The 20,755-nt window shown below is 37.3% G+C and overlaps 3 protein-coding genes and 1 long non-coding RNA gene across 6 annotated transcripts; 2 read left to right on the forward strand and 2 right to left on the reverse strand.

Moving 5' to 3' along the window:
- The first annotated feature begins 38 nt into the window (after positions 1-38).
- On the forward strand, positions 39-1,799 carry LOC149740356 (uncharacterized). Its single transcript, XR_016384360.1, has 2 exons — positions 39-268; positions 346-1,799. It is a non-coding gene; the product is annotated as an uncharacterized LOC149740356 (long non-coding RNA).
- Positions 1,800-3,473: 1,674 nt separating this feature from the next.
- LOC149740357 (uncharacterized) lies at positions 3,474-14,792 on the forward strand. Of its 2 annotated transcripts, XM_089871710.1 has the most exons (9): positions 3,474-3,647; positions 4,056-4,197; positions 4,660-4,852; positions 5,189-5,326; positions 8,417-8,513; positions 10,160-10,284; positions 10,426-10,546; positions 10,882-12,251; positions 12,522-14,792. In XM_089871710.1, the coding sequence occupies exons 1-9, from the start codon at positions 3,584-3,586 to the stop codon at positions 12,873-12,875; spliced, it is 2,604 nt and encodes an 867-aa protein (XP_089727836.1). In that variant the 5' UTR covers positions 3,474-3,583; the 3' UTR covers positions 12,876-14,792. The 2 variants fall into 2 exon arrangements, with proteins under 2 accessions (XP_089727836.1, XP_089727835.1); XM_089871709.1 differs by lacking the exons at positions 3,474-3,647; positions 4,056-4,197; positions 4,660-4,852; positions 5,189-5,326 and adding an exon at positions 7,132-8,118.
- Positions 14,133-16,257, reverse strand: LOC149740358 (protein YIPF6-like). 2 transcript variants are annotated; one of them, XM_089871770.1, is made up of 6 exons: positions 16,077-16,257; positions 15,758-15,836; positions 15,639-15,692; positions 15,257-15,371; positions 14,864-15,024; positions 14,133-14,791 (listed from the first exon to the last, which is right to left on the reverse strand). In XM_089871770.1, the coding sequence occupies exons 1-6, from the start codon at positions 16,200-16,202 to the stop codon at positions 14,679-14,681; spliced, it is 648 nt and encodes a 215-aa protein (XP_089727896.1). In that variant the 5' UTR covers positions 16,203-16,257; the 3' UTR covers positions 14,133-14,678. The 2 variants fall into 2 exon arrangements, with proteins under 2 accessions (XP_089727896.1, XP_089727897.1); XM_089871771.1 differs by lacking the exon at positions 15,639-15,692.
- Positions 16,256-20,653, reverse strand: LOC149740359 (uncharacterized). The gene has a single exon (XM_089871705.1). It carries the CDS (start codon positions 20,008-20,010, stop codon positions 17,104-17,106), a length of 2,907 nt encoding a protein of 968 aa, XP_089727831.1. The 5' UTR covers positions 20,011-20,653; the 3' UTR covers positions 16,256-17,103.
- Positions 20,654-20,755: the final 102 nt, after the last annotated feature.

Raw genomic sequence — 20,755 nt, forward strand, 5'->3', positions numbered from 1 at the left:
TGTAATTCTTCATTGAAACACAATGTTTTAAATGTTGTTTCACCCTAATCCTTTTTTCTCCTTTGCTAATTTGTATTTTTTACAGAATGAAGTTGACAATAAATTCTCATTTGAAGAGAAAAGAATTATGGCCAAGCCCACCTGGGAAGCTCTTATTTTTACTACAAAAAATATCATAATAATCACCGAACGATTGTTAAAAACAATGGCCTATGTGTGCCTTGGTACATTGACCCAAGATGTTTTAGAGGCAACATTTGGAAATTTGGTACATTTATTTACAAGTTATATCTGTGCAATAGGTGTCTTACTGCCAATAACAACTTTTTTATGTTTACGTCACAGCGGTCTTACATGCGACGAAATACCAATCCTGACATTAGTCAAATAGGATACGGGGTGACAGCAATATCACAGCGTAAAATCATTAAAAAGATAAAAGGTGGCAACACAACCTTCGGAAAAAAAAATCCTTGGACGAGTGTTTGTAACGAACCAATGCCAAAACGTACTAAGTTTTAAAAGCTCTCATTTAAACAACAAAGTGAGTAAATTATGTCAATGGAATTGTAGAAATTTCAATTTAAACAAGGAAACTAATTTTGAATTCTAACTTTTACATATATTTTTTAAGGTGCCTCTTAAACCTGGTGTAAACTTTGATGATTTGGTTTTATAACTACGAAAAGCATATTTTGCAAAGTTGTGTCCTAATACTTTAACAAATAGTTCTGCAATGAAGTATAAAACTTTAACAATGATAGACTCGTTTTGCCCAGACTCACTGCACAGCATCTCACATAAATTTGTAAAAAATGGGTCCTGTTTTAGCTTACTTAATATTATTTTGAAATTCATCTCCTTTAAACTTTTACTGGTTTCTATATTATGAAGGTAATATTGTTTTATTAACATTTGCATCAACGCCTCAGTTGGAAATAAGAGGTGTTTTCCATCCATTTTCATTAAATTTGCAAAACTACCTTCAGGCTCCTCCTTTGATAAGTAACTTATAACCTCTCCTGATTCTGGAAATTTCTTTTTTGCTTTTTTTAACAAAAATCCTCCGATATATTCAATAATCTCTAAAATGTAGTATACCAACTTAACTGCAGCATTTACTATTTACATTTTAGGATGGTAAACTATACCTGTTTCTCTTGCATCTACGCCTGCAACTACAATCTCTGACTTATTTTTGTTGTAGCCTGCAACTGCATCAAACAGTTTTATCAACAACTGTGCTGCATAAAATTGAGGAAACCCAAGCAGTTGAGACGCATTCAAACAATATTTTGGATACAAAGTGTACAACTTTGGAAGACTTGAATCCTTATTAAACGTTTCCATTATTTCACCAATGAATTTTGCACATTGTTGAGGCATAGTTAGGTCTGCTGGAGTATGAGGGGTATTGTATGCCCGAAGCATTTCAGTTGCTAGATTATAAATAATCTGTATATCTGTAGCTGTAGCTGATAACTGTACTTCTGTATTTATGTTTTTTACTTTACTTTTCTCTGTTTCACAATAAACATCAGCTTCACAAATAACCTCACAAATACTTTCCTCAAATAAACTTTCCCATTCACTCCAACTAAACATTTTTTCTTCAATCTGAGCTGGACTAGCTTTACTTGAACATGCCATTTTGTAAATAAAATTTAATATGTCTTTACCTACAAAAACTGTCGAATTATTTTACGTACAACACAGTCTTTAAAATTATTTGTTTCACAGTTTGTATATTTCCATAGCACACACAGAACTGCCACAAAAATATAAACAACAAAATATTGGTCATGCTTGCTTGTGGAGTGGCCGCGCTACCAAAACTCATTTTTTAAACTTTTTCCGCGAATTTTTGCTGAGGTATGATTTAATAGCGCTTTTATTCGTTTTATATACGTTTGGCGGAAACGATCCTAATTCTAATTGACGATCAATTCAATGACTACAGCAAAAATGTGGAAGGTAACATTTTTGACAGAAACGCACAGCAGCAGCCTAAAGTGAAACAAACAAGGTCACATGGGATCGGCACATTCAAGCGTGACGAGTCTGCGCAATTAACCATAGCGGCAAAGCAGAGTGTGCACTCTATTATATTAGTTCTCTATGGTTATAGTTTATACATTTTATTACTATTTATTTAGTTTTTTTATATATTTACATTTGTTGGCTTGGTTCGCAAATAAATAAGGCGAATATGTGTTACAGACCAACAAGAGTAATTTATTCGTCGTAACATATATATTTAAGTTTGTTGTGAGAAACACGATTTAACCGGAACGGGCTCCTTTACCCGGTAAACTGTACTAAATCAATCAGCTGCCACAAAGTTCGTGCCAGCGGTGACGTAGTCGGTAAATTATTAACTGAACTCAACTTTTCTCTTTATTTGAGGGAAGGCTGGATAATTGTGCGAGTGCTTATTATACAATACTGTTTAAATACCAACGAAAAAAAGAGAGGCGTCAAGCGTATTTATCAAACATTAACTTGTTCGTGGGTATGACGTTTTATGTCGTTTAGGCGGGGCGTGAATTTGGTTCAAGTGATAAATAAATTATGGATAAAACGCCGAGGCGATAGGCACTAAGGTTGCCAAATTTGGTAAACGTGCATATGTCTATTGGAAGCTCCTTGTTTGAATTACAGGACATCAGAAAAGAGATCCATTATTGATGCTACATCTCGCTTGGGAGGGATATCGAGTTCTTGTGGCTTTCGGTAGTATATAGTCTGGCGCGAGCCCCCAGCCTTTTGTGTGGTAATAGCGTTTCTGCACTAGCAAGCACCATTTATGCTAGACCAGTAAATTGAGCATTCACGGACTATGTCCAATAGGTCAGTTTATGGGTAAAGCGTGTGTAATAGTACAAACGAAGGAAATGGTTGGTGACGTAAAACGAGCGATAATTCAATATTTGTGCGACCGCTTAACTGTTGGCCTTTGCTGAAAAAACAACAGTTTTACTTTGATGGAATTTCGATCCGCACTTCAAACTCGTCAAGACGTCGTGAGATTTTACAGAGCTTGCCCGAGTCTTTGTTCTCTTTGTATTATGTGGCGCGAACCGGTAATAAGGCAATTTAAACAGTAATCGCATAATTTTGAGTTTGAATGTGAGTTTGAAATAAGACTTAATTATTTATAAGTGGATCATTTTTAAACGCAATCGATCGATGTTTTTCTGTATTGTTATGTTTTGGAATCACGCGCAACGTCTTTGATTGTCACGTTCTGTCCCGCAGTAAGAGCGGTTTATTGGGCAAGGTTGGCTGTAAAAACAAAGACAGACCGAAACGTGTGTACCCAAGCATAGTTCGCCGAGTTCGTATCTCAGCGGGCAAGAACAACGCGCATAGTTTTTCGTTCAGCTCTTATCTACACGCTTCGATGACCTCGCTAGTGTACAGTTCGTGTGCTGTTTGAAAAATCAATATTGTTCTTGCAAAGCCATATGATGTTTTGCCATTGAAAATGTAACGCAAACCGTAGTATTAACACTTGCAGTACAGGATATAGTCGCATGTATAGTTAGGAAATGATGTAGCCGTGAAGTAGCTATAAACAAAAATGAATTCGAAGAGTCAGGAAAATCTCAGCGCTACAGACTCTGCTCAAGGCCATGAAAATACAGGTAACCCGATTTACAGTAAGCTTGTATTTGTTTATAAAATTAAATACAATCCACTTGTGGTGTGAAAACGTTCGCACTGTTCATTGGCTAGTGTAATGGTGGAACAACGTGAGAATATGCTTAAAAACGAGTTACAAACGCTAATGATTACTAAATACGTTCCGAATACTATCGGATTGCACTTGAACATAAACCCAAATTCCAATCTACAATAAGTGCTTTCGGTAACTAAAATCAATTAAGTTGATTAAACAACTCTACGGCTTGGGAACTGTTACTAGTCGGTTATGCCAACTAAGTCGCTCAGTGTTGGATTACATAGAAAAGCATTTGGAATTGGCACAGGACCAACGTAGCTTCAGTTTTACATGCAACTGAGCGGTTTAACCCGAATTCAAATTTTCTCAGGGGAGCGACGCAGGTTCAGTCCGTTTAGAGCGATTCGGAAAATATTTCGTGATGGAAGAAAAAGAGGGAAACATCTGAGCAAGTCACGTGGTAATCTTGCACAAGATGCTCTGTACAGTGACGCACCCTACGTGGCACGACTGTAAGAATTTAGAGAATATTTGTGTGTAGGATTGTATGTGTACGACTGATTTAATATATTAAGACGGGGAAAGATGGGACCTCTTTCATTCTATTTTCTCGTTCCATTTGGTAGTAAACAAAGAACATTCGATGACTTATTAAACCCTGTCGTCACCACTCCTACAGACTGTTATTAATTGTTTAGAACCCGATTAGGATATTTGGATATTATGTGCTAAAAGTGTCAAGTCTTCCCTTATCCTACTATATTACACACCCAAGAAATGATGTACTGCCCTAAAACACAATAATGTGTTCATATTGTTTTGTAATGCGATGTAATGTGTCTATTTAAGTAACGAATAAAAAAATATACACTAAGTATATTTTAGTAAACTTGATTTTGGAAGTATAGCCTAGACCCAGCCCCAACACGTTAGTTATATTCACACAATGTTTCAATTTACGTGATTTTTCCCAGGCGCACTAGCGTGACGTCATCCAGCGGGCTAAACAGACCGCTCAGTTTGTCACACGAAAGCGTCTTTTCTCCCGAGGTTGAAACAACTGATATTTTCCGAAGTAAGGGGACAGCGATAACTGCAAAGCCTTTAACCGAAAAAAGTGACACTGGTGTTGCCTCCTCTCCTCCAAACAAGGTTTCACAGTTACAAGTAAGCAGGCTTATTTACATTGTAGGTTCCTCTTTTTGCTGTGACTTGGTTAATATGCCAGCGTTCCTATAGAATTTCGTAGGGAGTGTTGCTATATATGGGTTTAAAACAACATCAAAACTATTAGAACGTAGTTTGTTTTAAAACTGTTGGAGCCACTTAATTCAGTACACAGCATCAAACTGTTGCTTGATGGTGTTCAGCTTCAGTGAACGTTTTCCAAAATAACTAATATAATGAACACGATCGGTCACAATATTTCCAGCTAAACGTATACCAACACGAACATTGCAACACATCGTACGCTCTGATCAAACATATTGCGTTTTTTGGCAGAGCCAATTGCGTTTAAGACTCGAACCTGGTGTGCCAGCTCCGGGAGGCTTACAAGTTCCAAAAAAACCAAGACCACCACGACCAGTGAGTGAACCGCCTATAATATTCATCAACGGTTTTGACAAGTTCACTTCAGAGGTAAGATCATTTAACAACAGTAAGAGTACGTAGTTACCAAAATATTAACCATCTACCCATCTAGTGATATTTATTTTACCTTTTCAACATTCCTGTTGAGGCAGGCTAGTTTCTCTCTTTTGACATCAGATTGACGTCAGAGCCTATCAGAAATAATATGTATATAGCTACTAAAACGGCAGTGACGTCCATGTGCTATAAAAGTAACCGCTGGTATCAATTGTTGCGGTAATGAGTCATACTATGTAGCAAACGTATAAAGCATGATGTTGTCTAACATACGCGTATCAAAGTGGTTTATTTTCATGTTTGTTTTTCATTTTGTTTTCTGTGGAAAACTTTCAGAATATAAAAAGTAATTTCACTCTCACTCAACATCTTGTAACCACCTATTACTTTACCCGCTCGTTATGGAAGAATTGTAAAGAGTGGTGACCCCCGTACCCTTTATTTCAATACCTTCGCAACCTGAACTTAGTCTCTCAAGCTTGAATTTAGATTTTTCCACCCAGCTGCGTTTCAACAACAATAGTTGAATATTGGTTTGTCAGTAGCTCTACACAAATAGACGAGGTTTCACACTGAGTTACTTTAGAATACGATGTACCAGTAATTTAGACCTTGCGATTACTTTAGAGTTCCAGTATAGGTGCTAAATGAATGCCAGGTTAATTCTTGACTTCAGAATAATGTTAAACATACATACTGTTGTGCTATCATTGAAAACATGACGAATCAAAGAGCCGCCATTTACGGAAATGTCTATATATTGTAAAGTATACTGTTAAGAAATAAGAGCCAACTGTATTTGAAACAACACCTTCAAAATTTCTCATCGTAAAATGCATTTCATTATGATACATACCAAACAACCACATGGTGCAATATTTATCATTCGTTCCAAATTCACACCAAAACAGGAAGCGGATATGTTAAGTATACAGGTTTTAGAGTTGGCCTATTCTAACAGTGAGTGAATCTACAGTACAGAAGGGAAAATGACGTTGCCTGGATTTGCATTTGTATTTAAAGCAGTGTATTCGCAAATTACTTCAGTTTTTCAATTATATAGTAGGGTGGGGGAAGATGGGACATATTTTCATTTCATTTTCTTGTCCCATTTAGTAGTAAACAAATAGCATTCAAAGATTTATAAAACCGTATCTTCACGACCCCAAAACGCTGTTGTTAATTATTTAAAACACGATCAGGATATTTTAATAGTATGTGCTAAAGATGTCCCGTCTTTACCAAACTTAATGTTTGTGTTTGGTTTCTCGGCCGTTGTTGTTGTGGATGTCACGTATTTGCAGTGAAGGTCACGGTGATCAGAAAGTGACCATGACGTATAGGCAATTAACTGTAATTACCTTGGCCGATTACAGCAAGCTGTTTCCTTTCAGCTTATAAACAGCTAAGCAAAAATCGAATACGCGATGTCGATTAGTTACACATGTTGCGTTGTTTAGCATGTAGCTGAAATTAACATCGCCCTAATTTGGTTAATACTAAATATAGATGTCTCAAACCAAATTTAGTCAAATCTGTGATGATTACAATACCCACGCTACTGCTGTGATGCAACATTCCCACGCGAGATCGACTGTTTTATTTGTTTATGTTCCTTGCGCTGTGGCGAGGAAGACTAAATCGAAGCGAACGGTCAGGAACGTTTGTTTATTGAACGGCCCATCAAACGGTCGCAAAATTGCGATCACATAAAGAAGATTTATCGATATTTATGTGACGTAGCAGACGGTGAATCGTGCCCAGCGGCGATCGTCTTCGATAACGATGTCCATTGCGAGGTGTGTTTGCATACAGTGCTGGATACCAGTAGCAGTTTAACGGTAGTAGGTCAGCAACAGTTAGTCAGTCACTCGTAAACAACCGAAGTATATTTCATCAATCGTGGGAGTAATCTTATAATATTGAGTGGGCTAATTTTGTTCCGTATGGCACTCACAGCCGTGTGAGTAGCTCTGTATAATGGTTAAGAGCGTTGTTTGTCGGTAGTGCTGTGTGTTTCAATTAACATGAAAGTGCTTTAAGTATGGAATGTACGCCGCTGCAATGTGTGCGAACACCTTAAAACTATAGCTTCCTTGTTTGATAGCGTTTGTTCTGTATTACTGTGCTGAGTTGTGGCTGTAAATAGCTTGATGGCTATGGAAGTTTCTGTTCCCAAAAAGCTCCGTAGAGGACTCCGGAGGACTTTAGAACGCTCAGAGTCGTTGGAGGATACGTCATCGAAAATTCAAGACGAGACAGCACAATCGCAGAACAAAGAAACGAAAACATTTATTCGATGGAACTCAGCTAGGCTTCCTCGAACGTCCAGATTGTCAATATTTTCCAATAGATCGGTAAAGGTCAAATCTGAACCTAAACCCGTCGCTGGAGAGTCGAAGATTGCACGAGGTCGAAATATGCTGGAAAATCTTTGGATGTATCGAAAAAGTGAAGCCATGGCAACCGGTCCGGATTGTGGGTCAGAATACATTGATGAAAAGACATCAAGAAACGGTTCACCTCAGGTTCAAAGGGCATCAAAGGGTCACAAGCAGAGGGAGAAAATGAAAGAAAACATTGGCGAGGAAATCGCTCCCGTTCAAGCAAAAAAGAAGTCGCGAGGTGTCGCTAAAGAGTTTGCAAAGACGCCGTTAGGATCTTTGTCTGCAATTCTGTCTCGAGCGCGTAATTCCGACGTCACCAATTCACAAGAACACAAAGGCGATAAGAAACGACAACGGCAGCGAAAGTTTGGAATAAAAACTTCATCAAAACAGAAGGCATGTGGACGCTTTCTTTAAGAATCTGCGTAATCTTCTCCAATTTTTACGCAAGCCTATGTTTTTTGTAGCTTATTAAACCTCGCTGGCACTAGCATTATATTATATCGTAAATCCGCCTCCCATATTCGATGTATTCTAACCAAAGAGACGTTTTTGGAGCCTCGGTCGTAAAAATTATCGTTTCTTATGTTTGGCCTGGTATAGGAAGCTAATATTTACGATACTCGCGACATGGGCAAGTAATGATTCATTATCAGTAGCCGTCATAATGGTATGCCTTGCTTCATTCTTGTAGGTTCTGGACGCTGAGGAGACAGATGCAACCATGGGAAATAAGAGTTCGAAAAAAGAGCAACGCACGAAGAGTGATGTCGTTTCAACATCAGAACCAGGTAGGCAGAAATTTTGATTGAATTGTATGACGTCATTCGTCTTTTATTGTGATGCAATGTGAGAGTAATATTACCGAATACGGTGTATGGTGAATAATTTCTCGGAAAACATTATTATACTTTCTTCGAAACCTTATAGTTACGACGCACTTCTTGACAGTATCGTAGTAACAAAGATTGCCTGTTCTACGACAAAGCCACCTGTCAAATCCTAACGCAAAAACGTGAATCTTTAAATCAAGAAAAATACGAAATTCTTTTCCACCTACCTTTTATACCCCACATGTTCTTGAAGAACGCCTTTTACTAATATAAATAAACATACATGCCACAATGCGGGTTACGTTGCATGGCGCGTGGCCAATATGTCAAATTGATCCTAACAATAATATTCGATTACCGACCTGTGTTTGTTTTAAAACAAAAGGTATAGCTCGTCATTGTAAGTGTAAGCAAGTGTATGTAACGAAGTGTTCAGAATTTATCAAAAGGTTAAAAGGTTTACTAGGCGCATGGTAACTTTTCGAGATAGTTTAACACTGAGAACGATACGGGTTAATCCATGCAATAGCTGTACCGCATATTATGCTATTCAGCAACGTCATCGTGCTTCCTTATGACGTTGCATGGATTAATCAAACACCCTATACATAGCGAATCACCGGGGAATTCAAACTGATCAAGAAGCGAGCATTCTCTAATAATAGTACATTTGTATCATCACTACGTAGGGATAATTACACATGTTGCTACGTTTTCGAATACATGTTCATTTCACCGTGAACGTTTTGAATATGTGATTAGTTGCTGGAATCACGAAACAAGGAAATAAGGAGACCTCTTTCAGTCATTCAAAGGCAGGCAGCTGTTGCGGCGACACCGATTTATTTGACGTAAGCGGCTGCTGGCCACACTGCAAATTTATTGATGTCTGACTGAATGGCTTGCGTAGACTGCTTCTCAGAATTAAATCGGTAGTGTTACTTCTTTGCGCATGTAAAGCTACTTCGATCTTAACGAATTTTACCATTTTTTTTAGTAAACAAACAAAAGCACTTTTTTAGCTAGGGTCAACTCGAGCTCAAGCGTCATTTTTCGGCGCAGTATTTGAAAGAGATTAAGTAAAGTAGGGCCTTAAGCAAGGTCAACTAAGTGTAAATCGTAGTCAATAGAAGTTATAGTAGGCTAAACAAGAGACTTGGGCAAGCTTTCATTCAATTAATAATGAATGTACTTTGGCTCAGTTTTGCCATCCAGCTAGTTGTTGTTTAAGTTGGCGCGTTTGATTGTGGTTCCTTTCGTTTGAAAGTTGATGCGGTAAGCTATGACGTATATAATTGACTGCGTAACTTTAGTGAACATACGTCCTCTGCTTTAGTTAAAAGAAAACTACCGGGTTTGTAGTGTAGGAGGTTTAACTGTGTGTGCTGCACATTAGCGCCAGTTAAAATTTTGCTTGTAAATTATAACGCGTAGGATGCGCTACTTGCAGCAGGTTAATAATTCTTATTTGTGTTTGGAAAGGAAATTGCGCGTCGCTAGTTTCCGCAACACTGTAACATTGAAATATAACGCTCTGTTATAGATTAAGTTAGCATGCGATGAATATTGCGACCGTGTAAATAATCTAACCACGTTATAAACAGCAATGGAGCAACCATTCGAAGAACACCCAACAATACTAAAGAACAAAGCAGCACGAGATAGAATTGCGGCACGACCTAAAAACAGAAGGGCCGCAACGCGAAGGGTGCTCACAAGCGTGAAAGAGGTAACTGTTGGTTAAATTTAATTATTGGCTAGTACAATAGCCCAGCTTGTGTTATATTTATAAATTTCCCATATTGTAATATATTACTTTATCTTAAGAAATGTAATACTTAACAAAGTAACCCTTTTTACTTTACAACAGAGTGATACAGCTTCAGAATTGGATATACCAGATTCTATTTTTGCACCAATTGAAAATGCAAAGAAACCTGATCTCCCAATTGAAGCAAATGATCTGGAAACAGCTGATATAAAACCAGAAGGTTACTCATTTAAAACTTATATATAGAGATAGAAATTGACAACTTTTTGTATCTTGTCATACAAAGTGCGGTAGGTGCTTGTGGCAGGAAAATTGTTATTTATTTAAATGTCATTAGCTATAGTTATAAACAAAGATAATAAAACCAACATTCCACGGCAAGCCTGTCTACCTTGTAAATTTTTTTTTCATACCGAAAGAGCCAAAAAGTCTTTATTAAATTAGGGTTTTACACTCTTTGATTATGCAAGTGTTAGCTACCCCGAAAGAATAGTTGTGGGCTTGTGGTTTCATTCTATTATGTATCAATTGGTAATCACATGTAAAATTTTGCAGAACCTGAAGATGTGGATGTTAAAACAAGGAGAAAATCTGCTGGACCTGATACATTGGATGATGCTGCTCCGAAAACCAGCTCTGTTAAAAAGTCGTATTCTTTCAAAAGTCCTCTTGGTGGAGGTGGTAACATAAAAGTGCCGTCATTGGGGGATGTTACCAAAGTAAAACTGAGGAAAACTTCCAGCAATGCATCGTCATCATCATCCGTTGTGGTGGTAAAAAGAACTCCATCATTTGAAAGACCTCAGTTGCGGAGTCCAAGCAAATCTAAAGATTCTTCAGAAAACAAAGATTCGCCCAAGGTGGTTTCAAAAGGTCTTGCTCACAAACTGTCATTTGGGAAGAAAAGCAAACCAGAAGGTTACGATAAAAAGGAAAATAAGAAGCAGGAAGAACAAAAGGAGAAGAAGAAGGATTTAAGTAAGTCACCTAAGCAGGAGAGGCCTAACAAACTGAACTGGCTTGGAGGATCAAAAACGAAAAATGATAAAAATGAACAAAAGTCTCCAATGTCCCCACCTTGTGATGAGATTACTAAAGCTTTGGAGAGAAGACGTAACTTAAGTACCAATAATCAGACTGAGGAGGGTGATTTGAAAATGGATTTAACCCAAAATAAAAGTAATGGACATTCCCCAGAGGAAGAGGGCACGGACCGGTTTGTTAAGCTGCGTAAAGTAAGCAAAGAAAATGGGGCCAAAGACACAAAAGTTTCGCCAACTGAAAATAAGCCTGTGTTTTCACCTCTGCGTCAGTCGCTAAAATCTAAGGAGCAGGCTGGGTCTGAAAAATCCATTAAAGCTGTTGACAAAAACCCAAAAGAAAAAAATAGTGATCCTTCTCCTTTTCATGTCAAGTTAAGGCAAACAAAGCAGAGTGGAAAGTTTCTAAAGGAAAAACAAACAGATGAAGAAACTAAACAAAGCTCTAATGTGATTGGAAAAACTGAAAACACCATGGAAATTAACCCAAGCAAAAACAACTCAGTTGTACGAAAATCATCGCTTAACAGAAACAACAACAACAATAACAACAATATGAAAATTTTATCTACTGAAGACATCACATCAGTAGCGAGCACTCCAGAAGAAAAGAATGTCCCCCCACATTCCAACAAGGTAATGGATAGGAAAAGCCCTCCTAAGATTCCTACAAAACCAAAACGAACTTTGACCCCTAACAACGAAAGTGCTCCTAAGCCTGCAATGCCCAAAACTCGGTTGAATTCCGAGAGCTCAAAAGATGATAAATCTTCCAAGAAAGAATCTCCTGCAATGTCTTCGAATCCCGACTGGGTGTCGCTGGCAAGAAAACATTCCAAGAAGTGGGAAAAATCTAACCTGTCAAGCACAAGCAACCAAGTAAAGGTATACAACACAATATAATAACTATTAGTTAAAATGAGGTAGGGATTTTGACCATGTAAGATGTAACTCAAAACACAGGTAAAAGCCAAAGGTATACAACACATTATAATAACCATAGTCCATTTGTATAACCACCTAAAAATGAGGAAGGAATCGTGACAGTTTCTTAAAACAACAGTGATTAAACCAGGCATTATCGCACCTATAATTTTGTCCTTTTCTCATAATATTGGTATTAATTAATATTTACCATCTTTTTAAATCCTACAGGATATGGAAAAAAATGAAAACTCTACAGAGCAAAATCCTGTCCCACAACATCCTAAATCAAACCAGTCCAAAAATTCCAATGCCGACACGGAAACTGAGAAAATCACTTTAAATCCACGTTTAAAATTTCCAAGTAAAAGCTTAGAAGAAGCTGGGACCAAACCTCCAAAACCAGCCTTACGATCTATCAGTACGCATAACCCAAGCAAAAAAACTGACACTTCAGAGAACTTGGTTAATAAAACTCAAAGTTGCAAATTATCCTCCACGCAGAATATTGCTTCAACAGGGGACATGCCAGAGTGGCAAGCAGCAGTGTTGCGCAGACAGAAACGAGGGGAAGAAGTGGTGTGATGCCACATTTAATAAAAACATTATTGCTTTTGAGCTTGTTATATGATTTCTAGAAACAAAGTTATCCTAGAGATAATATTTCACCTAAAATAAAATCGGTTGTGTGCTTACATATAACTTGTACTCTTCCTTATCTATCCCACTTAATTATCAAGTGCAATATTCTGCCAGGTCGATTCATCATACCCCCTCCTAATCTTATTGTACAAGTGTTTTCTTTGAACATGGTTACAGCTCAAAAAGCTGCAAACAATGTAACAATTTACACATTTTAAAAAGGCAAAATTAACAATTATCTGACACAAACTTGTTAAAAAACCTTTTTCATTTTCCGGCACTTAAATTTGCCTGACAGTATTTAAAAGTTATTTCTATAAACTTTATTCAGTTGTAGTAATGTCTGTTCCGATGTTCCTGTCTTCCACAGTATACTGTGTGTGCATCAGTGATATACTTGTTACTCATTTCTTTTTACGATCAATTTTGTAAGCCCTTTCTTGATTATTACTGTACTTGAAATTGAGTGTAAAATCTGGAACCTAAATCTGCACAGCTCACAATGTTGATTCAGCCATGGTAGCTTGGTATTTGTGAAATATTTGATTTTCCACCTCAAGAGATTTCGTTTGCATGTGAGCTGTCTAACCTTATTTTGAACCTAATTTTTTTTCATTTCACCGTGCAATTGTGTGCACTCGTTGCATTGTGTGGAGTCTACGTACTTTTGTACGTACTTTTGTTGCAAACAGTGACAGACATAATGTTTTACTAAGCTGAAAACTTAGTATAGCGACAAAAAATTCTAATAAATTTGATGCACACCAATTTAATTGAAAATGTTTCAAGTATTTTCAGCACAGTAGTGGCTGAACCTCTACAGAATATCCCAGTCCTGCAGTCTAAACAAGAACCGTATTTACTATTTTCTTAACATAAAAAAAAAACAGACATTAAATCAGTAAATAGATCTGATTTCACTGAGCTCCACTACCATGTGTAAGTATGCAGAATATCAGACTCTTTAGCACCATCTATCGACCAAGAAACAATAACTTGAATATATGAATTATTAATGAGATGTGAGCAAATATTCAAGGGTAGTATCTTGACATTGTATTCTACATTGCGTTGACTACATAACTCCGGACGGGTTTAAGTAAATATTGTATTGTCTTAAACACAAAGAGAAAGATATATGGCTGCTCTTTCCTAATATGATATTACAACACTAGGTGAACACACCACTAACATAAGATATTGTTTTTTTATTCCTATTGTCCTAATATACGATAAATACCGCAATATACAAAGTGCAATAAAACACAAAAGAATAAATAATGCTTATTTATGCTCTGCTAATGTGTGTGGTTCGCTTTAAAAAATACCAAAGTACAGCATCAAAACATATAGAAATATTATAGTTTCAAACTAATGAAAAAGGGTTTTAATTTTATCAAATGGTTAATGTATTGATTAACATTTAAAATGTCTAAATCCAGTATGTTTGTTTTGCATGTTAATATTCCAGGTAGTTGCATAATCAATAACAAGCTTCATTTTTACTATTGCACGGTTATAAAATATATAATGTGTACCACTGTAAAAGTTTCACACATTGAGCACCTAATGCTGGAAAGAGCAAGACAGCATTTGACAAAGCTAGCTTACAACTTGTTGACTTATCTTTTGGTTATTTCAATGGCTCTGTGAGAGTTGTACTCATGTACTGTCATTACAGTTACAAAAGCAACTCCGCGCATCGGATTAGTGGAACAACGCAAAGTCAGTGCTTCTTGTTTTTTTTTAGGAATAAGTGGCAACCATCCATGCAAGTATGAAGTAAAATAAACAAATCGGAAACACTGCCAGTGCTTTTCTGCCAACCGGTTGGCTGTCCCCAAGAAAACCAACAGAAGCTGTCAAAATATATCAAAATGTTCAATTTGAAAATACTAATATACAAAACTAATACGAATTTTAAAACTTACCAAAAATTGCCCACCCATACGCAAATGCTGATATGATGAGTCGTACAATTACTGAGACGATTCCTTGCTGAGTTAAGTGCACGATCACCCAACATATAACCATGGCTACTACTAATGGAAACATGCAGTAGCCCAGCACACATACACTTTGGAAAAATGAGCTGAAAAGAGAGCGGGTTTAAAAAAAAATTAACATAAAGATAGACTGTCCAATGAAAGAACACAAAATGACAAAACTATGAAAGCAAGTTCTCAAGTACCAAGTAGAGCTCCACACTGAAATACCCAGAACTGACACTTTCTATTTTCAAGTAATTGTGGGTAAATTTAGTCTTGATTTGGTACAGCCGCTAGACTGTCACTTTTTCAAAGCAGTAAGTTCCAGTAACTCACATATTTCCACCAAGCAGTTGGGAGTTCAAAGTAACAATGGCGGCTCCCACCCACACTACTACAAATACTTCAGCAAACTGTGGACCAGAACTTCCAGTCTTATCATCATGAACACCTGAAAATTATTGTAAATATCCTGAATAACTGCTTACGAGTTATCACATATGTAATTTTATTGTGGTGTTTTTTGTATGGCTGACAATTTAGACAACCCATTAGTGACCACTGGGTTGGAGTAATTGCCGTTAAATGTCTTGTCCAAGGACACAAAGGTTGCAACGACTTTTTTATGAAAATATCTTTCAAATATAAAAAGGCATATTGTATTTTATCATTCCACTTTTCGTTTCCATTTAAAGACGAAAACTCAGTATAACATTACCTTGCATTAGGAAAGCCATAGTAACACACAGCAATAACGGACCCCACAGATCCCCTGACAAAAAACAGTTCAATTATTTCAGTTTACATTTCAATGCAGAAATGTATTTTGTCACTTACAATCACGAAGAAGGAGTGTGTTTTTGGTCGGGTAGAGAATGTGTACAAACTTTAGACCAACTGCTTTTAGGTCTCGGAGCTGTTGAAAAGGCAGTGGTTACCAGTAAGCTGTCGGTATCATGTTATGATGATTAAAAATTATTTTAATTAAAAATTGTTTTAATCATTGCTAAACCAAGAACTGTATTATTTCCTAATAAACTTTGAAAAAATTAAATACTATTTATAATTAAACTTCTGAATGAAAATTAAAAACTCCTAAAAGAACTACTGAATAATTAATACAATACAAGGCTTTATAACAGGAACAAAAACTAACCACTGTATCTTTCACAGGTTCATCTAATGTTGACAGTTCATCATCATCTTCATCAACTTCAGGTGTTGGTTGGTGTATATCGCCCTCTAATGGGGAGTTGTATGTCGTGTTTTCAAAGTCCGTCATGTTCGGGGAAATTGCATTTACAAAATCCTATACCAAATTTCTACTTTCTATCATTCTACAGTGGGTAATACAATTGATTAAATTTACAGTGATTATTTATAACTACGTGTGACAGTGTGGAAAAAAACAACAATAAAAGTTTGATAGCACACGTATTATTACATTTATAGACTTATGTTTCAGGAAATTAACTCAGAGTATCAGTTTGTTAAAAACCATGTATATATATATCAATAGAAGTATAAAAACAGTAAACACAACAGTGATTTTCGACAAAGATTAGATTATTTTAACATTAACAGTGGCATGATGTAGAATGAACTATGTAATGTATGTTTAAATTAAGTAGCCTATGACACAATGTTAAGTAATAAGGCATGTTAGCACGAAGAAAAAGCACCCATGTGAAGAATCTTTAAAACAGTTTTTTTGTTGTGCAAAGAAAAAATGCGTGAGTATCAATTGTGATGTATCACAAATATGAAAAATTGATGTGTGTGTCTAACAAAGTAATGCGTGATATAAAAGTATTGAAAACATTAAATGGCTATGCCTAAATCAAAATGGTAGCAAAAATTACAAACGAATTGATATATATATATGTGAAAATTAAATTGACTAGCCTATCTTAAACTAATAAAAAATTTAAATTAAATTTCTTCAGGTATAAAGGTGAACACCTAAAAAACATATTAAAAATCGATATGCTAGTTTACAAAATTACTGAGTGGTTTATTGTACAGTGTAATGAAATATGAAAAGACAAGTTAAGTGCACTGCATGATATAAGGCTAAAATTCTACTGCGGGAATTCAATTGTATACCAAATTATAAAAATTATACTACTAGTAGTCTATTACTATTACATTAGACTTTTTCACCAAATATGCACAAAATGTCTTTAGTAATCTAAATCATCAATATCTTCCCCTGCCTTCAATTTAGCAATTACTTGTTTAAGTCGAGCCACTTCTTTTGTTTCAGCATTCTTTGAAGCATCATTGGTGATGAGTTTTACACGTGCCGCATATGTCAGTGAAGTCACTGATTCCTCAGAATTGTAGTTGGCTGGGGAGATGTTCACAAACATGAGGGTCTTTGCATTGCCTCCTAAGGAATCTTGCATCATCATTGTGAGCTTATTGTTCCTGTAAGGGATAAAAGATTGCTCGCTGGAGAGAGCAGAAATAACATCACCTAGAGCAGACAGTGATTTATTGATTGAGTTGGCTTCCTTCAACTGATCAGCAGTTGCTCCTGTTTTTCCAACCCTCTCACTGCCAGCAAGATCAACCAAGCTGAGTTTTCCACGAGTGATGGCCCCTGAGGTGAGATTGGTGCTTTCTATCACTACACCAATAACGAGATGGGAGCGTGAACTCTCAGCATTCATTTTAGTAGAGGCGATGTGACGGTTTGCAGAACCTTTGGTGAAAATCGTTTGTAGTTCAGCAGGATTCTCTGCCTGATTGACAATAGCTCCTTGTATAAACACCATACCCCGCTTATCCTTCTTAATATCAAGCTTTGCAGAGTCGCCACCACCTGAAGTAACCAGCAGATCTATTAACTTGTCGTTGTACAACTCCATCATGTAACAAGAAACAGAGAAAGAAAACTTCTGGCTATTTTCTTTGATGAGACTAAATATTCTTTCGAAGGCTCTTGGTGCAATACCAGGTTGTGTTTGGTCCGAGTCTCCAATCATCGTGTATGTTTTACCAGAACCAGTTTGTCCGTAGGCAAAGATGCACACGTTATAACCATCAATAGCTGATTGCACTAAATTGTTAGTGTCTTCAAACACATCTGCTTGACTGTGGTCTGGAGTAAAAATCTGGTCGAACTGGAATTCTTTTTCGCCCTTCTTTGCTGCAACTTTGATTGTGTAATCATCTGGAGATTGAATGACATTTGTATTATTATTAGATTTCTCTGTTTTGCTGAGTGGTCGCACTCTGCAATAAACACGAATGCGACCTTTCATATCCTCAACCATGTTGTAATACTTCTTCCTCAAAACCCTCTCAGTGTTGTAGTTATCAACCAAAGTTTGGTTTTGAGATGATAAGCTTTTAATTTCCTCTTTCAACTCTGGCAACTTCTGCAGTGCAATGGCACCAGCTCCCGCTGCTTCATGTAAGCTTTGATACTCCTTTTCCAACAGAGCGATCTTTTTCTTTAGCTCAGTTACCTCTTTGGTTGCAGCTTGAAGCTCCTGCTTTGCATCCGTTGCAACTTTTTGATCTCGCTCTGCAATCTTTGTCTTCATTGCCAATTTCTTCTCCAAGTCTTTCAACTGCTTTTCTAATTTCTTCTTTTCCCTATCAGATGATACAGGAACAGGTGCAGCATGAACTGGTTGGTCCTGTGGCTTGACACGTTTCGAAGGCGACTTCTGAGCCTGTTTCTGCTGCTTGTCCTTCTTTCCACTGGACAAGATCCCTTTCTTTACAGGTACTGGAACAATCACTCCATCAACCACAACTTCATCAACTTTATCGTTATGATCCAGCAGCCCTTCCTCCTGAGCATCATCTTCCTTATCACTTAGATCATCTCCTACTTCCTCCTGAGCATCATCTTCCTTATCACTCAGATCATCTCCTACTTCCTCCCTCTCCTCCACAGATCCACCATCACTGACTATATCAACAACAGCATCGGTTTCTTTCTGTTGATCAATATTTTGAGTGGCATCTTCAACTTGATCTTCCAAATCTCCCGACTCTTTTGTTCCTCGTGGTTCTGCTTTTGCAAGCACAGGAACAACAACAACATGTCCCTCTTCCTGATCACTTTCATCTTTCTCCTTCTTCTCAGTTTGTTGAATATCCTTAGATATCTTGTCTTCAGCAACATGTTCCACAACTTGTGGCACAGCAGCCCCTGGCTTTGGTTTTGTTGACTCTGCAGTAACCGAATCCTTTCGTGCCTTCAAATAATCATGTTTCTGCTTAAGCAAATCTTTGTTCTTTAGCTGCAAACTCTTCAGTGCATCACTGCTTTGACCCTGAGTCTTTGCCAACTCAATGCGCAAGAGGTTAATGATACGAAGATAGTTATTCACTTTTCCTCTGTTTGAACCCTGCATGGAATTTACAAATTCGTCAAACTGCAACTGCGTCTCTTTTTCAATGCACTGATACTGATCCTCCATCCGTGCAAGAATTGACAGGTGAGTTGTCTTCATGTCTTTCATATCATCAACAATCCTGCCAATCATTCTCTGTGCATATTCGTACGGAATATACGCAGTCTCATTTACGGCTGGTGTTGCCAGTTCATTTTTCCTTGACCTCATACTTTGGCTTGTCGATAGCTCACGTGGTTCTTCTGGTTGAACCTCAATGTTTGCTGGTAGCTTCGGTGAAGAATCTTGCCTCAAAGGCAGGGAAAAGGGTCTTGGAGCAAACGATGCCGTGTTGGGTCGCTTCGACTGAACCAAAATAGGGGGTGGTGGTTTTCGGTGGCGCTCTGGTGCACTGGATGGCCTTTCCATTTCACCAACATCAGGACTTATGGGAAGTACTTTGTTCTGCTGCAAAGCTCGACTAAGCATTGCTTTGGGTCCAGACTTTCCTTCACCTTTCATATATGTCTTAAGCTTTGGAATTTCTACCAGCTGGTCATCAGAACCGGATAAGGATGTTTCTGTTTTCATTGGTACAGCAGATACAGGTCTGCTTTGTAGATCTACAACACTGCCAGGTAAGCTGTGCTCAACATTTTCAGGTTCCAAAGGTTCTAGCTCAAATGCATCATTATCGTGACTGATAAGTTTCTTTGCAGGTTTTGGAGCTTCCATTTTGTAATTTCTCAGTTGTAATTAAACCAACATAATTTTTACACAATCTTTTATACTGAAAGATATTTTCAACGCTATAAATATGGTTAGTCAACACGATCAGCAATACTGGTACTTTAAAAACTCATACTCCACTTTATAAGTTCGTAATCTATTCTGGTCCACTATACATTTACTGCCTATAGTAAAACACACAGGGATACCAGGAAGGTTGTAAAACAACGAACAAACTAACACGTTTTGTAATGACAACAGAACAACAAACAGACGTTTGAGTAAACATACGTCATTCCTAATGACGTCTCCCACATAAAAACATAGAAATCATGTAACAAGTGGATGATATTTAATATCTGGATCGGCCAAAGTGTATCTGGATATTTGGTACTGAAAGTATTACGTCCTCTTCCACCCTAGGCCTACTGTATGGTTTTGAAATATCCGCGCTAGTATACTTTAACATACTTGGTAACTCGTAAGTTGGCACGAGGTGTAGGCTATTAACACCCGTGTTATAACGACTGTCGTTTTCCGACCAAGCGAGGATAAAGTAAGTACCTTCGGTCATTACCTTTAGGCTTGGTTGCAGGTGACTTTGTGTGGCGTGATACTACGAGCCGTTTATTCCAATCACAGGCCGTATTGTAGCCTATTTGTTCAATCATGGCCTACTCAATGTTATAGTATATATATATACATTAGGTATAGGCCATGGTTCAACCTCGAATTTTACTACTTAACAACA

This window comes from Ciona robusta, chromosome 2, assembly GCF_009617815.1.
Source record: "Ciona robusta chromosome 2, ASM961781v2".
Taxonomy (NCBI): Eukaryota; Metazoa; Chordata; class Ascidiacea; order Phlebobranchia; family Cionidae; genus Ciona; species Ciona robusta.

Bases quoted from the DNA above. Each gene is read 5' to 3' on its own strand.
- LOC149740357 (XM_089871709.1), top strand. From the start codon at position 7,489: ATGGCTATGGAAGTTTCTGTTCCCAAAAAGCTCCGTAGAGGACTCCGG. The intron at 8,119-8,416 runs GCATGTGGACGC...TCATTCTTGTAG, and splicing joins AAACTTCATCAAAACAGAAG to GTTCTGGACGCTGAGGAGAC. The intron at 10,285-10,425 runs GTAACTGTTGGT...ACTTTACAACAG, and splicing joins TGCTCACAAGCGTGAAAGAG to AGTGATACAGCTTCAGAATT.
- LOC149740359 (XM_089871705.1), bottom strand. From the start codon at position 20,010: ATGGAAGCTCCAAAACCTGCAAAGAAACTTATCAGTCACGATAATGAT.
- LOC149740358 (XM_089871770.1), bottom strand. From the start codon at position 16,202: ATGACGGACTTTGAAAACACGACATACAACTCCCCATTAGAGGGCGAT. The intron at 15,025-15,256 runs GTGAGTTACTGG...CTCTCTTTTCAG, and splicing joins CAACTGCTTGGTGGAAATAT to CTCATTTTTCCAAAGTGTAT. The intron at 14,792-14,863 runs GTAAGTTTTAAA...ATATTTTGACAG, and splicing joins GTATGGGTGGGCAATTTTTG to CTTCTGTTGGTTTTCTTGGG.